The sequence below is a fragment of the Eumetopias jubatus genome, unplaced genomic scaffold (genome assembly GCF_037043125.1).
Source record: "Eumetopias jubatus isolate StellerSeaLion01/CBP00866 unplaced genomic scaffold, mEumJub1_p1.0 scaffold_3, whole genome shotgun sequence".
Classification (NCBI taxonomy): Eukaryota; Metazoa; Chordata; class Mammalia; order Carnivora; family Otariidae; genus Eumetopias; species Eumetopias jubatus.
The window spans coordinates 141058089-141081338 of NW_028274809.1; the positions used below are offsets into that span (position 1 = coordinate 141058089).

At 38.2% G+C, this 23250-nt stretch overlaps 1 protein-coding gene and 1 pseudogene across 1 annotated transcript in view; one reads left to right on the forward strand and one right to left on the reverse strand.

The window, feature by feature from the left end:
- DNAJC15 (DnaJ heat shock protein family (Hsp40) member C15) overlaps nucleotides 1–22866 on the reverse strand; it is a 90254-nt gene extending 67388 nt beyond the window's left edge. Inside the window, exon 1 of the mRNA XM_028103347.2 lies at nucleotides 22722–22866. Coding sequence (XP_027959148.1) covers nucleotides 22722–22826 — 105 coding nt within the window. The 5' untranslated portion in view covers nucleotides 22827–22866. The remainder of the gene's footprint in view (nucleotides 1–22721) is intronic.
- LOC148164758 (large ribosomal subunit protein uL23 pseudogene) lies at nucleotides 9674–10166 on the forward strand (annotated as a pseudogene).
- Nucleotides 22867–23250: the final 384 nt, after the last annotated feature.

Below are 23250 nucleotides of genomic sequence, written 5' to 3' on the forward strand. Positions count from 1 at the left end.
TTAGCCTCCATGTATTTGAGTTCTTTCCGACTTTCCTCTTGTGGTTGAGTTCTAGTTTCAAAGCATTGTGGTCTGAAAATATGCAGGGAATGATCCCAATCTTTTGGTACCGATTGAGACCTGATTTGTGACCTAGGATGTGATCAATTCTGGAGAATGTTCCATGGGCACTAGAGAAGAATGTGTATTCTGTTGCTTTGGGATGGAATGTTCTGCATATGTCTGTGAAGTCCATTTGGTCCAGTGTGTCATTTAAAGTCTTTATTTCCTTGTTGATCTTTTGCTTAGATGATCTGTCCATTTCAGTCAGGGGGGTGTTAAAGTCCCCCACTATTTTTGTATTGTTGTCAATGTGTTTCTTTGCTTTTGTTATTAATTGCCTTATATAATTGGCTGCTCCCATGTTCGGGGCATAGATATTTACAATTGTTAGATCTTCTTGTTGGATAGACCCTTTAAGTAGGATATAGTGTCCTTCCTCATCTCTTATTACAGTCTTTGTTTTAAAATCTAGTTTGTCTGATATAAGGATTGCCACCCCAGCTTTCTTTTGGTGTCCATTAGCATGGTAAATGGTTTTCCACTCCCTCACTTTCAATCTGGGGGTGTCTTTGGGTCTAAAATGAGTCTCTTGCAGACAGCATATTGATGGGTCTTGTTTTTTAATCCAATCTGATAGCCTGTGTCTTTTGATTGGGGCATTTAGCCCATTTACATTCAGGGTAACTATTGAAAGGTATCAATTTAGTGCCATTGTATTGATATTAAAATAATTTATACTTTTTAAGCATAGACAATTGATAACAAACAAAAATATATTATTTGGAAGCTGAACTCAACTTGAGATTTTCAAAAAATACCATGTATCTTACACAATCAGATTTTGTACTCTGAAATAAGAACAAAGGTCTTTCTCATAAAGTTTTCAATGGAAATACTAAAACTATTAGATATAAGCAATTAAGTTTTAAAACTTTAACCTTAACTGGTCCAGAATAAGAATATGATGAATTTCCCAGAAAAACATATTTATCTACTGCCTAACAGTTTTCCATTCACTAAAAATTCATTGGTATTTTTCTTTCAGACACAAATTGAGAGCTCTAAAACAACAATAAATTCCCCCAGCCCTCCACATATGTGAATGACCCCAACGGGGAAAAGAAACTGTCTACTTGCAAATATAGAAAACAGGAAGTACAGGAGAGCGAATCTGAAATCTCAGCAAGTCGTTCACACAAAACTCTTAACCATACCTTTATTTGGCTTTAATTTTTAAAAGTAAAATAACTTCTAAAACATACTGGGGCTTTTAAATTGCCCATGGTTCATTTAGCATAACTGTGTAAATATCAGAGAATTCCATCAACATCTTCTCTAATTTACCAGTGTTGAAAAAAATTTCACATATGCTTTATTACTATGCTATTTCACATTTACTTAAACTTCAGTACTATATCCTCAGGCTAACCAGATCTCATTTACTTCTTTTATATATGCAACATCATATCTGATCCAGTGTCAAGCACGTGGTATACTTCAATTTTTATTTTGAATGTTTTTTTAAATAACGATTCTTTAAAACTAAATTGCTGGTAATAGAATGACAAAAACGACACTGAAAAGACAATTTAAAAGCAAAATGGTGAATCAGGCATAGTGTTAGTACCACAGGGAAAGTCATTTTCGAACAATGAGGCAATAAGCAGGTTAAATGTCTAAAATTGCTCATGCAACTGGTACATCTGTGATTTTACAGAAACTAGAGAAATGTTATTTCTTTGACTTAGGAAAACTACAGTATGTGCTGAAAATAAAAGCAATCAGGCAGTGGTATGTAACAAGAAAGATGGGTATATACCTGTACTGTGGCCCAGCTAAAACTGACACAGGTGTCATACGAACACAGGAAAGGGAAGATGGTAAATGTGGGCGCCACACAACGGTTTTTGTTATTGTTGTTTTTAAAAATATCCACAAAGCTGCCTTCGGCAAGTTTTAGTTTTGAAACATTTTCTTTGAAGACTCAGATGTATATGGGTTTGGAAAGTCGCTAACATTATCTAGGCCTGCAGAAGATCTAAATAAATTCTTAGATACATTTTTCTTCTCTGTACATTAGGCTAGCACATACTTAAAGAAGCTGATCTTTCTATAAAAATGTGCACATAGAAGAATGACAAATACCATATGATTTTAGTCATGTGAGGAATTTAAGAAACAAAACAAATGAACATGGGGGAAAAAAGAAACAGACTCTTAACTACAGAGAACAAACTGATCGTTACTGGAGGGGTGGGGGTGGGGGATGGGTGAAATAGGTGATGGGGATTCAGGAGGGCACTTGTGATGAGTACCTGGTGTTGTATGTTAAGTGATGAATCACTACATTCTACACCTCAAAGTAATATTACACTATATGTTAACCAACTGGAAATTGGTTATAATAAAAACTTGGAGAAAAATGTGCATATATATATATGGGGGGGGAGAGTGCTAAGAACTAAATCAGTTACACATCAGTTAGAAATTCTACCAACTAATTCTTTCACAACTAGTCCAGACTGCTGTTTGGGAACAGTGGTCTATATAAGAAAAACAGAAAACATTCTATTTGCCCCAAATTTGGAAATTCAGTTTTTAACAGTTTCATTATGGTCACCATGAAAAACAAAGACAGTATGTATACACGTAACAAATTTATGTGATATTGGCCAATGGTACTTAATTCTTAAAAATTCATGACAATTTTAGGTTTTATCTGTGAAAAATGCCAAAAAAGCATAGTTTTCACTGTATTACCTTTGACCATACACAAAGCATGAATATTTTGGATATTAAAATATCCATACATATGCATAATAGCACTGCAGAAACCAATGAATGATAAAATCTCAATGAAATTATTGATTGGCTTCAAAATGGCTGGAGAGTTACCACAGAGATTCCTTTTCTTACACCGCTAAGTCTGGCTGAAGAAAAGTCTTATGCCCACACTAAATGGCAGCAGAAGAAAATTATGGCTTCTGATGTCTGCTGGCCTTCAAATCTGCTCAATATCATCCTCCTCCTCATCCTTAATTCTTACCATTCCCCATTCCTCTTTGCCTTTAGTATTCTAAATCTGTACTTTTTTTTTTTATAATACGTCATGTTTTTCATCCATGTGGCAAGCATGAACTCCCTCAATCTTCCACCCTGAGTATCCACACATTTGACCCCTGGATGTATGGGCTTCAAAGTTAATCAGAATCAAAATCCAAATCAACATTTGCCGGTTCTGTTATCCTAAGCTGATTTGTCTGGGCCCATTTCTTCATCTATAAAATGGAAATGTGAGTATCTCTGCCAGTCCGTCTTGACCCCCCACGTCTTTACTCTTACTCCATTCTATTCCTCTCTGCTCAGTCCTCCTGGAAAATTCCTACTTATTCTTCAACCAATAGCTTCAAGGTCATCTCCCAGTGGAGTTTTCCCCATCCATCTCCTCACCCAAGCAAACCTCTTTAGTGCCCCCACAGTATTTAACAGATCTATTATAATACATGATACATAATTTAATAATGGTTTTACCTATTTCAAACTTCTAAAATGTGAGTTTTCTGGAAGTAGGGACTGTTTATCTCTTTGGATTTCCAAAATCTAACTAAGTACTCAGTACATAGTAGCTTTTCAAAAATTTGTATAATGAGATAGAAATGACCTTAAGAAGTTTCCCCACTATCCAGATGGCTTTTAGAGTTTGTATGACTTGTGTATTGTACTGTGTGTCTGCTAGTGAATGGAATATTTGAAATGGGAAAATGTAACAGACAGTGGTCGTCAAATTTAACCAAGACACTAACACATAATCATGTCTCTAAACATCCTAGACCAGGTAAATATATCCAAGAATCTCACAGATGACCAAGAAAATGAAATAAAGAGCCATGTGTCGGGTAAACTTCATCACAAAAATGAAGATAATCCACAAGTCCATGTAGGAAAACATGAAGAAAAGATTGAATTGTTCTAAAAAGAAAATTACAGAAACTTCCAATAAAAGAGTTAGGTATTTTTCAAGTAGCTATTTGGAGGCTATCTCTCATCTTTGACTGGTTGACTGATTTCAATAAATACTCCGTGAGCACCTACTATATTATATGCCAGTCACAATTCTAAGTTCTGAGGATTTATCAGACAAAATCCTTATCCTTCTGAAGCTACATTTTAGCACAAGAAACAGACATTAAACAATATAAATCAGGAAAATATACAATAGAAAGTGTTATGTGCTGTGGAGAATAGTAAGCAGGTAAAGAAGTGGGTGTGTATTTGCATACCGAGAGTGTCAAATTTAGATAGAGTAAGCAGGGAAAGCTTCACTGAAAAGGTGACTTTTGGGGGAAAAAAACTGAAGAAACTGGAGAAGCCATGCCAATGTCTAAGGAAATGTGGCAGGCAGATTAAGTATGAAGGCCCCAAGGCAGGGGTATGCCTAGTGTGTTTAAGGTATACACAGAATGCCAGTGTGCACAGAGCAGAAAGTGAAAGAGTGGGAAAGGAATATGGAATGAGGTCAGAAGGTAACATGGGAACAGATCATGTCAAGCCTTAGGGGTCAACATAAGGACTTAAACTTTGATATGAGACATGACTGTTTTGTGAAGAAGCCTAACATTATCTTATTCAGAATTCTAAAATGATCACTAGATGTCATGTTAAGAACAGACATGTCGGGACGCCTGGGTGGCCCAGTCAGTTAAGCATCTGCCTTCAGCTCAGGTCATGATCCCAGGGCCCTGGGATCAAGTCCTACATCGGACTCCCTGCTCGGTGGGGAGTCTGCTTCTCCCTCTGCCTCTGCCCTGCCCCCTGCTTGTGCTCTCTCTCTCTCTGTCAAATAAATAAATAAAATTAAAAAAAAAATAGACATGTCAAAGCCAGAGGCATGGAGATGACTTAGGAGTCTATTAAAACAATCCGAGAAGTAACAGTAGCTTGGCCCAAAGGGACTGGTGATGAAGATGGGGAAAAGTAGTCTGCTTCTGGATACATTCTGAAGATAAAGACATTAAGATTTGTTGAGAGATTGGAAGTGAAGTATGAGAGAAAGAAGAAACAGTGTCCACTGACAGATGAATGGATAAAGAAAATGAATACTATTCACCCATAAAAACGAAGCAAATTCTGGCATTTGTGACAACATGTATGAACCTGGAGCACATTATGCAAAGTGAAATAACCCAGACACAGCAAGACAAATACTGTATAGGATCTCACATTTATGTGGAATCTAAAAAAGCTGAACTCATTGAAGCAGAGAGTAGAAAGGTGGTTGCCAGGGCCTGGGGGTAGGAGAAATGGGGTGATGTTGGTCAAACATGCAGTATAAGATGAGTAAGTTTTACACTTGAATTTGCTAAGAGTATGTCTTAAGTGTTCTCACCACACACACACACACACAATGTGAGGTGATGGATGTGTTATTTAGCTTGACTGTGGTAATTATTTCACAATGTATATGTATATAAAGTTACATTGTATACCTTCAATATATACAATTTTTATTTGTCAATTATAACTCAATAAAGCTGGGGTATAAAAAGGGATGTCAAGGTTATTGCCTTAAACAGCTGAAGAATGGTGTTGCCTAAGAGAAAAATCTGTGAGAGGACTGGGGTCAGAAGAAAGGGAGGTCATCAGCTCTCTTCTGGACTTGTTTTTCTAAAAACATGCCATCATGAAAATGATAAATAAAGCCCAAGCAAAGCAGTACGTGAATTCGTAACACCTGGGGAGAAAAAAGGTCTCATCTAAGAATGGAAAAGAAGAATGAGCAGGTTGTCTCAAAAAACATTCTTTCTTTGTTATCTTGCAGTGACTCAATTCTCAAGGGTTAATCACAAGCAAATCACTTTCTGCTGAGCTCACTGTTTTATGCTGCCTTATTATTTGGTTCAATTTCTACAAAGAAAGCTCTTTGAATTTAAACAACGTAAGTGGAAAAGGAAAAAGAGAGGAAACAAGAAAGACTGTTGGCACCTCAGCAGAATTTGGGAAAGAAAGGTATTGCACATTCAGATCAAAAGAAAAAGGGGAAGAGAATTTATATTCAAGGAAAAGTGTCAGACATGATAAAATGACACTAGGAAGACAATTTTTACAATTATCCTTCCCTAAAGTCTTCAAGCTGGCATGAATTTCACAGATTTTCATATCTAAATTGGACTAATCCGCATTAATCTACCTGGCCTTTACCATCCATTGCCAAAAACAAATATATTTGAAACTCTCTCAAAACACTAAGTCCCCTGAAAACCTTAAATTAAGTAAAAAGGAAAGGCAAAGCTAACTACATCTGTATTTGCTCCACTTTAAAGTCACTTGATTTATTCTTAACTGCAGGCAAGCATTAATTTCTACAGCAAGACTAGAGAGTAAATAAAAGGGCAAAACAAAAACAAAGCAAAAGAATAAAACCAAAAGCCAAACATAATAAAAAACAAAACTCTTAAGCTTAGCCCAATTGAGTATTTCTCTAACTTCTAATAATTAACAAAATTTCCCAAACTTAAATCCTTGCTATACATAATTTTTTTTTTTTTTAAATTTAGTCATTTGAGAGAGAGAGAGAGAGCACAAGCGGGGGGCGGGGGGGGGAAGGTCAGAGAGAGAGGGAGAAGCAGACTCCCCACCAAGTGGGGAGCCCGATGCAGGGCTCAATCCTAGGACCCTGCGACCATGACCAGAGCTGAAGGCAGATGCTTAACAGACTGAGTCACCCAAGCACCCCTACATAATGATTTCTTTTTTTTTTCCTACATAATGATTTCTTAAGAATAATCTTTTAAGTACTGTTTGCATTTCTTCAGTGACCCACTGATGTAAACCTTGTCTCCACTTTCTCCTAATAAAATAAGCAGCTTTCTTTGTTCACATTAAATGTGGCTGGTCAAAGTCCTGCCCCCATATCAACTCAGCCCTGGATGCCTCAGACAGCACAAATTCCTCCTGGGTTCATCACAGCTTTGCCGAACCAGGCCATACATTTGGTTCCAAGTTCTTAAACCCAAAGATACTGTGATGGTTCATTTTCTATGTCCATTTGGTTGGGTCAATGAAACACTGATCGAGGTGTTGTTGTGTGGATTATTTTGTACATGTGGTTAGTGTCTACTATCAGTTGTTTTTAAAGGAGTTAATCTTTGATAATATCGTGGGCCTCATACAATCAGTTGAAAGGCCCTAAGAACAAAATTGAGGTTTCCCTGAGGAAGTAGAAATTCAACCTCAAGAATAAGCTACTGTCTAAAAAAGTTTCCAGCCTTCAGGCTTGCCCTACAATTTTAAGATTTTATTTATTTATTTGAGAGAGAAAGAGAGAGAGGATGAACATGGGAGGGAGGGCAGAGGCAGAGGGAGAAGCAAACTTCCTGCTGAGCAGGGAGCTGGATGGGATGTGGGGCTCAATCCCAGAACCCCGGGATCATGACCTGAGCCAAAGGCAGGTGCTTAACCCACTGAGCCACCCAGGTGCTGCTGCCCTACAAATTTTAGACTTGCCAATCTACATAATTATGTAAGCCAAATCAGCAAAATAAATATATAAATAGTACATACTACTTGGTTCTGTTTTCTGAAAAACCCTGACTGATACAGACTTCTGCTGTGTTTCAGTACCAGAAAATAAAGCCTTCAGTCATATCCCCTTGATTCATTCATTATTCACTAATTAATCCAACATTTAAACATTTAATCTGGGTGCCTACTACAGACCAGGCACTGCACTAGGGGTAAAGAAAGAGATCAGTAAGATGACCTCACAAAGGTTATAAACCGATTCAAAATCTTAAAACAAAACACGTATGTCTTCAAATTTTGCTAGCTTGCCTTAATTATTTTATATTATCTATAAATGTATCTAATTCCTTTTAGAACTTAGATTTTCAGCTAGAAATACTTCTTGGAATAATAAAAGCATGCTAATACTACTTGTCAATGATTCTCAAAAGTTGACACATAGGACATTTCCATTCTTAGGCTTCAGATTTTAAACCAGATAAAACATACTCTAGGTTATCTGCAAAGGCACATAGTTGTAAATGCCATCCTTTTCTCATCTTGCTATATTAATGTGCAGGAACATTGAAGTTAAGATCCACTGCTTTATACAATTATACTGAGATAACTGTGCAGAGAATAACCTAGTGTGCAGACTTTGCTAGTGTTAACATGGTTCATCAGTCAATTCTGGAACAAGGATGCACTAACTAAAAACTCTAAGTATATAAAATTATAATAACATAGTAATTGGAATTATTTAAAAATTTCTAAAAACTTTCACTTTCGCCTGAGAGGGGAAGACTTCACTTTTATATCTTTATTACAGTTTAGTCAATGTAGTAGGGAGCAGTGGAATTGAGAGGCTGAAAGATGACTTCCGCAGATACTTGGCCAGGGGCCGTCAATAAGACACCTGTACCTACTCTTACACATTTTCCCGGGGAGCCGGTCCCAACCCTGTATCTGGACCATGGCATTTTTTCTCAAAATAAACTCTCCCTCCTCTGAAGCTTCTGGCTGTGAGGAAGGGAGCGGAAGTACCTGAGTCATATCCCCACAACCCTCACTGACTCTATTAGTCCCTGCCCTTCTGTTTCCACCATCCTTCGTGAAAAGACATGATCAATACCTATCCCTAACACAGAAGGGTGTTTGATATATGGCTTTTCAACTACTAAACAGCAAAGAAGAAAAATGGAACTACTCTAGACAGGCAGCAAGATCAAGTAAACTCCCAAATATGAAAGAAATCAATGCCACTGGAATCTCTCCTATTCCAATATCACCACCTCTCTACCTCCCAGTTTACTTCACTGCTGTGATCCCAGGCTACAACTTCAAAATTTGTCTCCCCTGCTCAACTGTGAGCCTCTAGAGAGCAAGAAGTAGGCTTTTATTAATCTTTGTAGTCCCAAAATATAGTATGGGCTAAATAAAAGTTAGTGGTTAATTGACAGGATGGATGCATATGGGGATAGATGGTTAGACAGACAGATGGCCAGCTGGCTGAGTACTCTGCTTCTGGGCAGTAGATGGCTTCTGAGAAAAGTCCAGATAAAGCTGAAGGACAGAGTCAAGGTTAGGTCAAGGAGGAAAATGGGACGGTACTGGGACCAAATAAAGGTTAGAAGATGGGAAACGTGAATTCTGATTAAGGTTGCCCTTAATTCATTGTGACCTTAGGTCACCACAAGTGAATAGGAGGGCAGGGATCACCTATAGACTATGTTAAATATCTATAAAATGTTAAATATAGATTAGACTAGTTACCTGTGGAATATTTTAAACAGATTCAACCAGACAACTTATATAAAGTCAACTTCCATCTACTTAACAATATGGAATCATCTCAAGATCAAGCAACCAGGCCAGAAACAGACAAGACCTTCAAAGCAAATTTCTAATCAGAAAATTAACTCGGAATGATACTGAAAAACAACTATCGCATTTGGAAAATATTTGTTAGGAAGTAAGAACTAGTGTGGGCTCTGCATCTTTGCTTTGTGTTTTCCAATGCTAAACATGTCAAATCTATAAACGTACCTTCTGAGACTTGTTCTTTGGTCTGAAGCTTCAGATACACCTGCTCTTAAAAGCTGGCTCTTTTAGGGAAATCCCTTTTACGAAGATGGCGCCAAAGGCTAACAAGGAAGCCCCTGCCCCTCCCAAAGCTGAAGCCAAAGCAAAGGCTTTGAAGGCCAAGAAATGGGTGCTGAAAGGCGTCCACAGTCACAAAAAAAAAGAAGATCCGCGTGTCACCTACATTCCCACGACCCAAGACACCGCGTCTGCGGAGGCAGCCCAAATATCCTCGAAAGAGCGCCCCCAGGAGAAACAAGCTTGATCACTATGCCATCATCAAGTTCCCCCTGACTACTGAGTCAGCCATGAAGAAAACACAAGACAACAACACACTTGTGTTCACTGTGGATGTCAAGGCGAATAAGCACCAGGTCAAACAGGCTGTGAAGAAGCTCTACGACACTGACGTGGCCAAGGTCAACATCCTGATCAGGCCTGATGGAGAGAAGAAGGCATATGTTCGACTGGCTCCTGACTATGATGCTTTGGATGTTGCCAACAAAATTGGAATCATCTAAACTGAGTCCAGCTGGCTAAATCTAAATATAAATTTTTTCACCAAAAAAAAAAAAAAGTTGGCTCTTTTAGGCACTTCAAGGTTCATTTAGGTCTAAGAATTAGTTTCTTTAACTTTCATCACTGCCCTAAATTTCTCTCTTTCAAGTTTAAGGAGTATGCTTAGTTCTGTTTCTAAAATTTGGAAGAAAGGGACTTTTTTACCCAATGGATATCCTTTACCATTTTATTACTGTACTTTTATTAAATTATTTCTTTGTCCAGTGACTTCCTGAATTAAGAATTCTCAACTATCCCTGAATTAAGTTCTAAACTTTTAGCCTTTCTTCAAATGAGCTTTCCCCTCCCCGCACCTCCACACTTAACACCTACTTCTCCCCTCAATACATTTATTTGTTGTCTTTCTGGAAAGTTTCTACTGACTGTTTTAAAAGATGCAAGCAGAAATACACACTTTATTCTAGATACAGAGACACTATACTTTTACACAAAAAGATATATTTCTGTTTTATTTTCAACAGCTTCCTTAGGGTGTCCAATGTTTTGTTGGCATTTCTGACTGCAATACAGTAAGTCAAAGTCATAATCATAGAGGTGAAAGAAATGACAGAAAATAACTAGCATAGAAAAACCCACATTTTACAGAGGAAGACACTGAAGTCCTGAAAAGTGACATTCCTTATCCAAGTTATAGCAGTGGTTATCATTGTCCTCACTTGAACTAAAATACAGGTATTTTAATTCCAGACTGGACCCTATGTCTTCAAGGAACAATTTAAAATTATTCCCATACTCTTCAAATTATAAAAATCTGTCAATCTTTCCAGTGTGAGCTCATATTCAATGAAACATCCCTATCTGACTTTAATGCCCATTCACAAAAACCTTATCATGTCTTATCCTATTTATTAGTTTTTTAATTACCTAGAAAACATAGTATCATTTAATTATCTAATGCCAAACTAGATCCTAGCACCAGTCCTTGATGCCCTTGCTCCTTGTAATTCCCTTTTTCACAAAATTTTATCTTCCCTCACCCATCCCCAAGAAGTTGTATTTTCAATATTCCTACATTTAATATAAAATCATTCAGTTTGTTAAGTATAGAAGTAGATTAAATTGACCATTTTAATAAGTATGTAAGTGGAATTACTCATATTTCCTTCAACTTTTCTTCTGGATAGGGACATGTGGCAATCTTCTCAGTCTTCAGGTATGAAGGCCATTACTAATGAGAGCATACATTTTAGCTAGCAACTCCAAGTCTTACAAGTTGTTGAGGGAGTGATTCAGTGAACAATCTCATGAACTGATGCTGAGAATTCAAATTGGGACAATCTGTCTTGAGGGCAATTTCATCATTGGAATCAATAGCCTTAAATATATTCAAGTCATTAGGCTCAGTAAGTATAATTTAAAAAAATTATCCTAAGAAAATAATCAGAGAGGTGCATAAAAACTTACATACGAGAATATTCATCACTGCACTATTCATAAGATAAAAAACTGGGAACAATTTGAATACCCAGCAATAGGGGGATAATTAAATAAATCAGGGCATGTCTGAAATATGCACTGACAAATAATATACTGAGGAATGGTTATAGATGATATAATAAATAATTATAAACCAGAATGTACAGCATATTCACAGAAGAAAAAGGAAACAGAATGAGATAAACCAAAATTTAACTGTAGTTATATATTCTTAGTACCTAAATTTTATCATTTAAAGAAAGTCCTAGAATCACAGATTTTGAAATCAAAGAAATATGGTTGACTTTTGGATCTCTACTTGTCAGCTCCATGACCTCTGACAAATTACTTAACCTCCTCATCTGCAAAATAAGGATAATACTTATAGGTCAATATGAATTTTTATAAATTAGAAAATTCACATACATCACTTAGTATTTTAGATGTGATAAACATTCAATAAATGGTAGCTATTGCAATTACTGTATCACATTATTACACAGTTGTTTCTTTCAGAGTCATAGGAAAAAATAAAGGTTATTAAGAAAGAAAAATCTTGCAAAAATCCTACTTGGTCAGAAGGGCTTAAAAACTTAATTTCTTAAGCCAGAAACCCTCTGCCCTATCTACTTTCCAATAAACTTTGAAAACAAATTCCTCCTGGCACTCTTCAATAAAAACAAATGCACTGATCTTTGGCATCTCCCTTTTTATCGCTACACTTAATTTTGCACCCTGATCATAAAAATGATCTTGTTGCATCTCTAGCTAGCCTCTTCTCTATCATGTACTCCTACAAGCTTTTATTACGCTGACTTTAGAGTCCCTGGCAAGTACTCCCTAAACTTTTTTGGCTTACATCTGATGTATACCTTACCTGCAACAACACTGTAGCTTTGCTTATTCTTCTTGCTTGGGAAGTCATGCCATTTTCTGAAAACTACTTTTACTCCCTTTCAATAACCTATTTCACTTTAGGCAACAATTTCTTAGAGTGGTAATGCTTCAGCTTAAATTTCATTACACAGTATTCTTTTCTTCCTTTCTGAGTTAAGGTGAAATAAAATTAACTCTGCTTCAAGGTTTAAGAATTTTTAAACATATCTTCAAGTATCTAAAGACTCTGAAAATTAGCAAAAATACCAGGATTATAAATCATTTCTCGGAGTTGGATTTCATCAGTTTCCAATATCTAAATGATGGACCAGCAATATCATTCAGTGAAAAGTCAAGGACTTTTCATATCTTAGTCCTGCCACTTACTAGCTGTATGACCTTGACCACTTTGGTCCTCAGTTTTCTTATATGTGAAATGGTGAAAAGTAGTATCTAACTTTTCAGAGTTATTATGAGAAATGGAAAAATGTAATCACAGTGTCTGGTAATTAGCAGACATTGACTAAGTGCTAGTTTACTTCCTCAATTATTTGCATGCACATCATGAACTCAGTACATTCATGCCTATCATTCTGTTTTATTTTTATATATTCAACAAATAAAAATAGAAAATATTACTAATATTATGGAAGCAGGAGACAGGTATGAAATTTTTCACTCTATAAAATATTTGAAAAGATTGAGAAGCAGTGTTTTAGGGCAAAAAAACTTGGAAAGAACTTGTACTGGCCAAAGGTGAATTTATAGTACAAGGACCTAAAGCAATACTCTACAAAATCTCAGAGTCAAAACGCCCTAGGATACCCATGCAGACAATAACATTAGTGTCAGAAACAGATCTATTGATAATTAGAAATGAGAATGAATGAATCATGACAGTCCTACCTGATATTCTAACTGTTCTAAACTACATGATATTCTGTTTTTAAATAGTAGAATAGCACAAGTTTTCTAGAATGGAAGGAAAGGCTGCAATGGGTTACCCCAAATCACTTAAAGGAAATATACAAATTAGGTATCAATTCATGGCACTTTTTAAAACTTCTATTTAAAACTCTTCACAAAAGCCATATGATATACTTAGAAATGTTATTAAGTATTATATAGTTATGAGGTTCTTGGTGAGTAAAACTTTAACATCACTGCAGAAAGAAAGTAAGGGGAAAAAGTGCTGTTTATAGTACCATCTGCAACTGATTTCAAGGCTGCTTTAGTTCTTAACCCTTCAGTTCTATATACCTGCTATACAAAATTATGTTTTCAGTTGTGGTGGTAGTGATGGTTGTTGCTGAATTCCAGGTCTGCCAAAAGGAAGTGAAAATTATTCCCTGGAAGATCATAATAAATCATTTAGAGGAATATGCAATATTTTACTTTATACCTGGAGACAGGCACTTCTGTTCACTTAGTAAGATTCTTTAACAAACCTGAACTATAACGATAAATACAGAAAGACCGATGAATCTCTCTCTCCGTCTCTCTCTCTGATTTCACAGTCCCCTGGCATCTGCTATTAGCAGTCTCTAACAGCAGACATTGAAAAATAAAAATAAAGCCAAACCAAAAAAACAAAGAAGAGCATGGCGGAAGCTGTAGGAGAAATGCTACATTTTCTCGCAGACTAACAGCGCAGCCACTCGCCCCAGACCAGGAAGTCTCTGACTGGCAGACACCAGCAGCCACACAAGGGGAAGACGGGGAGACGCGGACAAGCTGGCCAAGAGGATGAAAACGAAACCATTAGGGTCCAGAGTTGTGACCCAGAGTGAAGTTTCCCCTGAGATAAAATGTTCTACACACAAGGCTTCTTGTGCATTAACTTCTATGACAACCATTTTGGTTGCTGATTGATTGATTGGTTGGTTGAAATGGCTGAAATGGTTGATTCTAGGACAAGGACAAAAAACATAGAAAATGAGCCTAGAGCACCTTATAGTGCCAAAAGTAAGGAAGTGTTAAAAAAAAACCCTACAGCAATGGGGTATGTCAAAGGTGTACAGGAGCCAACTGAAAGAGATACCAAAGCCAAAGGTGGAACAATTTGAGCAACAAGTTATAACCCAAAGTATAAATATCCTCAAAGCCTGACCGATACAAATAAATGATTGAGAAAATAAATAAATGGGGGAGAAAAGACAGATCTCCTGTGCAGAAAAATTCTGAAGAATTTCATAAAGAACTCCACCCTCAAGGAGGAGAAGCATAACTCCCCACTCCTTAAATGTGGGCCACACATAGTGACTTCCTTTCAAAAAGTACAGTATAGAAAGGGGGAAAAATTGGCTTTACAGTGGAGAAATCAGACAAATACTATTTCATCAGATTAGATCAAGGTTAACCCATATAGTGAGAGATCATGTTTATAGCATGTGCCTTTCATATGGACAAATTCCAGGGGAGGCGCCTTCTGCAAAACATCTGACCAGCATTCCTCAAATCTGTCAGGGTCATCAAAAACAAGGTGAGTCTGAGAAACTGTCACAGCCAAGAGGAGCCAAAAGAAACACGAAAACTCAATGTAACGTGGTATCCTGGATGGCATCCCGGAACATTAAAAGGACCGTACATAAAAACCAAACAATCTGAAGAATCTGAGAAAAGTACGGACTTCGGTTAATAATGTATCAAGCAATACTGGTTTGTTAATGATAACCAACATACCAAACTAACACAAGATGTTAACAGGGGAAACTGAGTGAGGTACATGGGGATTCTGTGTGCTATCTTTTCGCTTTTCTAGAAATCTAAGTCTATAGTTGAAAAATAATCTAATTTTAAAACGAAAAAAAATGTTACACATGGTGATTAGATTTTCATGAGAGCTAATAATGCTTATTTAATCCCTAATAGCATTTAAGTAATATTCAGAGAGCACAAGACGGTGAAAATGGAGTTCCTGAAAGAATACTGTGCCTTACACTGTGAGTGAAATAGACTTCGGTAGGCTAAAGGAATACACACCATTTATAAAATAGTGTTTTGTAACAGTGTTTTTAGGAGACTATGCTTTCAAATTTCTCAACATCTGTGGAATTCAAAGCACCTCACAGCTGAAAACAGCCAAAGTGAGTGTGTTGGTCCCAGACCTGTTTGTATTCACTGATCCATTCCCCGGCTTCTCCCTCCTCCGCTCTGTTGGGAGGACAGCTAAGTCCTGCAGGCTCCTGTGTCACGTGGCTCCAGCTGAGTCTGATCAATGGGATGCAATAGTGGGAGACAGGAGGGTGGTAAAAGGGGAAAGGCCAGGGTACTTCTCCCCTTTCCTCTCTGTGTCTCCGTGGCTGCAGCTCCCCACTGGACACACCCCCATGGTCCAGTTACCACGGAGTGGTTATGAAAACACCACCTCTTCCCTGTGACCCTGCGGCCGTGAGAAGGCCAGCGGCTTTTTACTCTTCCCAACCTCTTCACTGCCTCACAATCTGGCCTGGCTTCACAACTCCTTCACCTATAAAACCAACTCTCTGTGCTACATTTCCTTTGTTTTACATAATTTAGATGTATCTGTTTTCCTGGTTAGACCACTGACACAGTTAGGAAGGTTGAAGGGGAAAGAAGATAGAATATATTTTGAGTAAAAGCAGAGGCAAGAAAGCAGAATACCTTTGGGGTTCACACATCAACTGTGTGACGTTGGGCAAATTATTTCATTGCTTTAAGCCTCAATTTAGTCATCTGTAAGTGGGGGATTATAATAGTATCTACACCTCACAGGGTTATTACGTGGACTAAATGAGTTCACGCATTTAAAGAATTAGCCTAATGCCTGGTATAAAACATTTGGCTATCACTGCTTTTACTGCTGCCATTGCGGCCTCTAGACTTCAGAGGACTGCCCACTCTAATACAATCTTAACCGGTCCTGCCCTCTCTGCTTCTCTATCCTCTACCCTTCTTAAACACTTCTCTAGGCTTAATATTCACGAAGCCCACCATTGATCACATAGCCCCTACAAAACTTCAACTGCCTATAGACATGGTCCTCACTCCTTAACTTGCCATTCAGGTATATCCACAACCTTATCCCAACATATTTTTCCCCTTGATAATAAGTTACATTTGTTTTTCTCTCTTTCTAGCTTCTCTTGAAAAATCAAGTATTTTTCAAGCCCCTTGAGGACAAAACCCATGTTTGATTCATCTTTTAATGACAGCAGTTAGCCTCAGTACCTTACCTAATAAAGTGGGACTCCAGATCTCACATTTAGGAAGTTTTGTTTTTGTTTCCTTTGCCTGAGGGGACATATCTTAAAAAATGTGGCTAAGGCCAATATCAAAGAAATTAGTGCCCATGTTTTTTCTAGGAGTTTTAAAGTGAGACTCAATAAATAAGTGTTGAATGAATGAATGAACAGATAAATGACAGTGCTTAACAGAGGCGGTCTTGAATTAGGTTTTTAAATTTGATCCAATTTACCTTCTAGAGCAGTGGCGGGCAAATGTACAGCCCCACACGCCAAATCTGGCACTCCAACTACTTTTGTAAATAAAGTTTTATTGGAACACAGCCACATTTATGCGTTATCTATGGCTGCTTTTGCTTTACAGGGGCAGAGTTCAGTAGTGTAGCAGAGATCATATGGCCTGCAAAGCCTAAAATACTATTTAGTCCTCTACAAAATAAATTTGTTGACCTCTGTCCTTGAGGATGGCAATCCTGATTTATCCATATCTGACCCACAGACACTTAGTATATAGCCTCCACGTATTTGGTATTCAAAAAAAAATTTCTTTTATTAAACTGAATGCATTGACAAACTTTAGAAAGAGATTTGGAGACTGTGTTATTGGCGGTAATAAGCAATAAAATGACCAAAACCTGGAAAAGCACATCAAAAGTCAGATGTGTACTGTGACAGCATATAAAATGTATTAGGTGCTTATATTTTAGCCTTTACCATTAAAAAAGTCAAAAAAGAGAGACAGTCTCATTTATCTTACTCTTTTTATTCCTTAGGGCTATCAGTTCACAATTCCATAAAACATTTCTCGAATCCTCTATTTTTTCCCTATCCAGTTGTTTCATTCAACTGCTAATTTAACGATTTAACAAAAATTTATGGAGCAGTAATCATGTGACTGGTACTATGTTGAGAGCTGAGAGAATGAGGATCCTTAAAACATGGTCCCTGCCTATAAAGAGTATCTAATTTTAGTTTAAAAGACATATTTTAGGGGTACCTGGGTGGCAGAAGGTTTAAGCATCCACCTCAGGTTGTGATCTCAGGGTTGTGAGATTGAGCCCCACATTGGGCACTGCATTCAGCACAGAGTCTGCTTTGGGTTCTCTCTCCCTCTCCCTTTACTCCTCCTGCTCATGCTCTCTCTCTCTCTACAATAAATAAATCTTTAAAAATAAATAAAAGACATATTTCAAAAAGGAGAAGCACTATTTAAATAATACCAGCAAATCAACAAATGGGCCAAGTCTGGCATCTGTTACTGCCACCTAGTTTCAAATATCCACCAGAAAAAAACAGGGCCCCTGGGTGGCTCAGTCAGTTAAGCACCTGCCTTCGGCTCAGGTCATGATCCCAGGGTCTTGGGATTCAGCCCTGCATCGGGCTCCCTGCTCAGTGGGGAGTCTGCTTCTCCTTCTCCCTTTGTTCCTCCCCACCCCTTGTACACTCTCTTATCTCTCTCCCTCTCTACAAATAAGAAAATAAAATCTTTAAAAAAAATACCCACAAGAAACAAACAAACAAAAACCGGAAAAATTAAATGTTCCACTACTACAAATCAAGGAATTTCTGAAAACTGGGAAAACAGCCCACTCCATCACAGCTGCTACTGCTTGGTGGAGCGGGGGATCAAAGTTGTTTACAAATTCCCTAAGGCATTTTATTCTTCCAAAACAGTAAATAAGCAGTAAATAACCTTCCTGATAAATATAAATTGGCTGAAAGAATTATAAAAATGCCAAAACTTCTATCTCAAGACTGTAATATTTAAGTTCAAGATAGACAATAGTTGTACCAGTTGGAAATTAAGAAGGAAAAAAATTATTCTGCCTCAAAAAGATAGTTGTAATAGAGGAAAGATGGAGACTATTCACTCATACCACTAATATTTATTTAGCATTTACCATATACATATACAAATATTTATTCAGCATGCAGCAGGCCTTGTGCTAAGTTCTGGGGAAAGAATAATGAGTAAGAAAGACACAGACTCTTGTTCTCCTTTAGAGGCTAACCTAAAGGAGAAATCCTACAGAAAAAAATACCTTCATCAATATGTTAGAATCAAACATTCATGTTTAAGTCACTCAATAGTAACAGAAGTTAATAGCTGTTCATTTAATGAACAATTAAGTGACTACCATGTGTCAAATACAGTGCCAATCACAGAAGCATATAAGAGTTCTTGCCCAGGGGCACCTGGGTGGCTCAGTCAGTTGAGCATCCAACTCTATTTTGGCTGGTCATGATTCCAGGTCCATGAGATGGCCCCACCTTGGGCTTGAGGCCTGCTTAAGATTCTCTCCCCTGCCCCTCTTCCCCCCAGCTCATGTTTGCTGTGGCTCTCAAAAAAAAAAAAAAAAAAGGATATACAATCTGCAATCCATGTGATTTCTTCAAAGGAAGCTTCAAGGTAAACATTTTAAATGAAAAATAGAAGTGCTTTCTTTTGTTTTGGTAATAAATAAGTACTTAATAATTTACATGTTTGATAGGTTTTAGTTTTCATGTTATCAAGTTGGCCTATAACTGAAATGTATGTGTAACTAATTTTCTTATATGTCACACTATCCTACTAACACTAGGAGTTACACTTTTTGGGCAAGTACTGAAAACTAAAGGCTATCATTTCATACAAACTAGGTTTTTTTCAAAATGCTTTAAAATTTGATAATATTCTCTTCCTAACATTAAAGTTTCTTCTCTACTTTTCATGAGAATCAGATTTGCTAAAGCAAAATCTGACCATGACCTCTGACTATTACACAATTAATTGCAAGATACTATTTTATTCAAGGTACTACCCAAGTATTTTGACCTACATTTTTATCTTTTTAATCTCCTAAACTGGTTAATGCACATGAATTCTTATTTCCTAAGGGGAAGTTTACCTGAGAGTTATTTAACATCTACAACTGCAGATGCTATATTTCAAAAACTTCAAAATAAATTGCATCTTTTAAAAAAAATGAGAAAAATCTTTTCTTCAAGTCCTTGACATTTTATTTTCTACTATTTTCAGTAAGACTGCCAATATGTCCCACTCCTGGGTCATTTATTTTTTCCTAACACTTACCCTTTGTCAGCTTTCCATCATTTTCAGTACTTCCAAGCTCCTCCAAAATTATTATCATCAGTTCTCTTATCTTCTAACTCATCATTACCTGGACCAATGATTCCAACAGAAGCAGAATAGGCCCTTAGGGACATTTTGAAAATTTGTGAGGACCCTTTGGTTGCAGTAATAATTTGGATAGGAGGGAAAGTATTTGGTGGATGGGGGACTATACATCCTAAAAGGTATGAAACAACCTTGTACAACAAAGAACTACCTGTATCCCTCAGAGTTTTAAAAGATTCTACTGGACATTAAAGTAAGTAAAAAGCCTATCTGTGATCATCTTAGTCTAGAACTTTATATAATACAGTATATATAAAATGTATCATTTTCCCACTGTTTTAAAGAAGACTGAATTTTTCAGAAGCGCAAATCTTATATAAATTGAGGGAAGATTCCATTTTGTTTTATTCAAAATTTTACCAAAAATTGTTAGCAGTTTGGGAAAAATCAGTTTGTCAATGACAATGGCCCTTACAGTATCTGAAATGCCAGTATAATACATTTGAAATAGGTCTGCATTTATAGCTGTTATACTCATAGGGATTCTTTGCATTGGTGCAATATGCCAGCAACTGATTACTTCATTATGTCTTCCCATGTAATTATGTCTGAACATTTACGTACTTAAATAGTAAATATGTTATTTTCTAATAAAATACTTCACCTTTATGTTTCAAATTAGACCATTACATTGATTTTTAAGTTATTTTTATGAATAGATTTCATTGCCTATGAATATCATTTTAGGATATTACAGGAGACTTTACAGAATATTAGTTATAAAAAGGAGGCACTAGGCTGGGCAGGAATCACTTCAGAATCACTGGCCTACACCTTAGCCTTCATGTGACTGGACTACTAAAGATGTCTCCTGACTGAGATCTTAAATTCTACACCTATCTTCTTCCAAATGAAGTATCTACAGATGTAAAAGATCGCCAGTATTACTTCTATCTTCAAACTACCACAGAGCTCCCAACTGCCTTGCAAATCAGTCCAGTATGGAGATTTTTACAACTCTCCATAAAGAGATTCCTTCTGCCTAACCTAATAATTTATCCAGCCGACATCACAGACTGAACACTCCACTCAGAAAGCCTTATTTCTACGAAGTGAGCAAGTCCTGGTGGAAAGGGTATATAGGATTTGGAATCCTAGGTCTGTCACTTTATTAGGAGAGTGATCCTGAGTAAGTTACTTACCACTTTGAGTCTCATTTCTTTTTTTAAGATTTTATTTATTTATTTGAAAGAGACAGAGATAGCAACAGACAGCACAAGTGGGGAGGAGAGGGAGAAGCAGGCCCTGGGATCATGACCTGAGCCGAAGGCAGATGATGCTTAACTGACTGAGCCACTCAGGCATCCCTGAGTCTCCTCATTTCTTAAGTGAGAATTAAAAAGGACTTGCCTCACAGGGTTGTGGTAAGGAATGAATCAGACAAGTAGGAGCTCGGAGCTTGCTACTTCAGACTTTTATCTGTTTTGTTTACTTATCTATTCCAAGGTCTTAGGATAATACCTGGCACCTGGCAATATTCAAGAAATGTCTGTTGAATGAAAGCATATTGCTTTCTGAAACCTTCCCAGGCAAGCCCATCTGACTGCTGCAGAAATTTACCCGTTAATCAAGTAATGATAATTGAGTGCTCATAAACTGGGTGCTTACTAGAAGTAAATCCTCAGTCCCTGCTCTTAGGAAACTTAGAACAATGCTGGAAAATGACAGGTCAACATAAAAGATGTCACAATACAGTGTATGAGTAGTCAACAACTGGAATGGACAATAAGTGCTATGCATCTAAAGACAGGTATATTATCACTGCGGGCTGGCACAGCATGGAATGCCGTGTGAAAAAGAATGAAAACAGCCACATTTCTAGACCTTCTCCAACTAATCCATTCCTCTTACACAAAGCCTGAGAGAGCTTGGTAACAGCCCAATCTGTCACTTCTCAGCTTAAAACTCATCAAAATGGTACCACTGACCTCAGGATATCCCAACTCCTTCAGGTGCTTTACCAGATGCTTCATATGTTCTAGTCCCCATTAATCTTTGGGAACTGCAATGATTTATAATGTAGCCACTAGCTACATGTGGCTGAGCACCTGAAATGTGGCTAGTCCCAAGTGAGCTGGGCTGTTAGTGTAAAACACGCACTGGATTTCAGAGATTTGGTATAAAAAAGAAAAAAAAAGAATGTAAAGTATCTCAGTAATTTTATACTGATTACATGTCAAAATATTATTGTGGATACACCGGGTTAAATAAAAATACACTTAAAATTAAATTCACGTTTTTCACATTTTAACTATCGCTACAGAAAACTTAAAAGATATATGTGAGGTTCGCATTATGTTTCTATTGAACACTTAACTTCTCCCAACTCTGCATTTCAGCCCGAATAAACCACCTGCGATTTCCAACCGGGCCCTGTTCCTCCGGCCTACGACTTTGTAAACACTACCACTGATGCCTGAAACACTTTTTCCTCTTCCTTTCGCCGAGTTCACTGCCACTCATTCTCCAGAATTCCGTTTTTAATCATCCGTTTCTCCAAGAAGCCTCCCCTGACCTCACTCCCTACCCTGCAAGAGTGGACCGGGGTCTCCTCCTCTGAGAATCCCACCTGTAGTACTTAACACACAGTAGCTGCAACTGCCTGTCTCCCGGTCCGTCTCCCCGACAAGACCGTAAGCTCCTCGAGGGAAAAGAGACTCTGCACCCGTCCACTCGTCAACGCGTGGCGCGGAGCCCGACTCCGCGGGACGCCGGAGGAGATGGGACAAACATGTGACTACCAGGACTACCCCGGTTCAGCGGTGAGAGGGTCCGGCCTACGGGAATCCGGGGATGCTAGCAGGCCGGCCCGCAGAGGGGCGGGAGCAGCCGGCGGGACTCACCAGTCCCTGGTCCACGTCCGCGTCCGGCCGTTTGGTCGCCGGCGGCGAGTACTCGGCGTAGCGCAGACCCTCGCCGGCAGCGGCGACGCCACCACGGGCAGCCATGGCAATGCGACGCGGGGAGACTCGGTGCGCCGCGGCGTCGTCTACGAGACGGCCGCAGGGACAAACTAGTTAGGGCGGTTCACTCGCGGCTTTAGCTGGCGCCGCCCCTGCCTCGCGAGGGGAAGACAGGTCTCCAGGAGATCTCGTTCTCACCCAGGCTCGGGCCACTTTGTCCCCGCGAAGCCAAGGGTCAGACTCGGAGGTGAGGTCCCTGGCACGTGTAGGGTTTTTGTTTGTTTGTTTTAGATTCGCAGGCCCAAAGCCAATGTTGGGTCTCCTGGGCCTTGTGCGGTGGAGCCTGGCTCCTCCGCAGCCCTCTTCCGAACCAAGGGCCAGGATTTAAGCCCTATGGGCAGATTTTGGTCTCATCAAATGGCTATCAAGGGGAGACCCAGAGACTCCAACTGCAGTTCCTGAAGGTCCC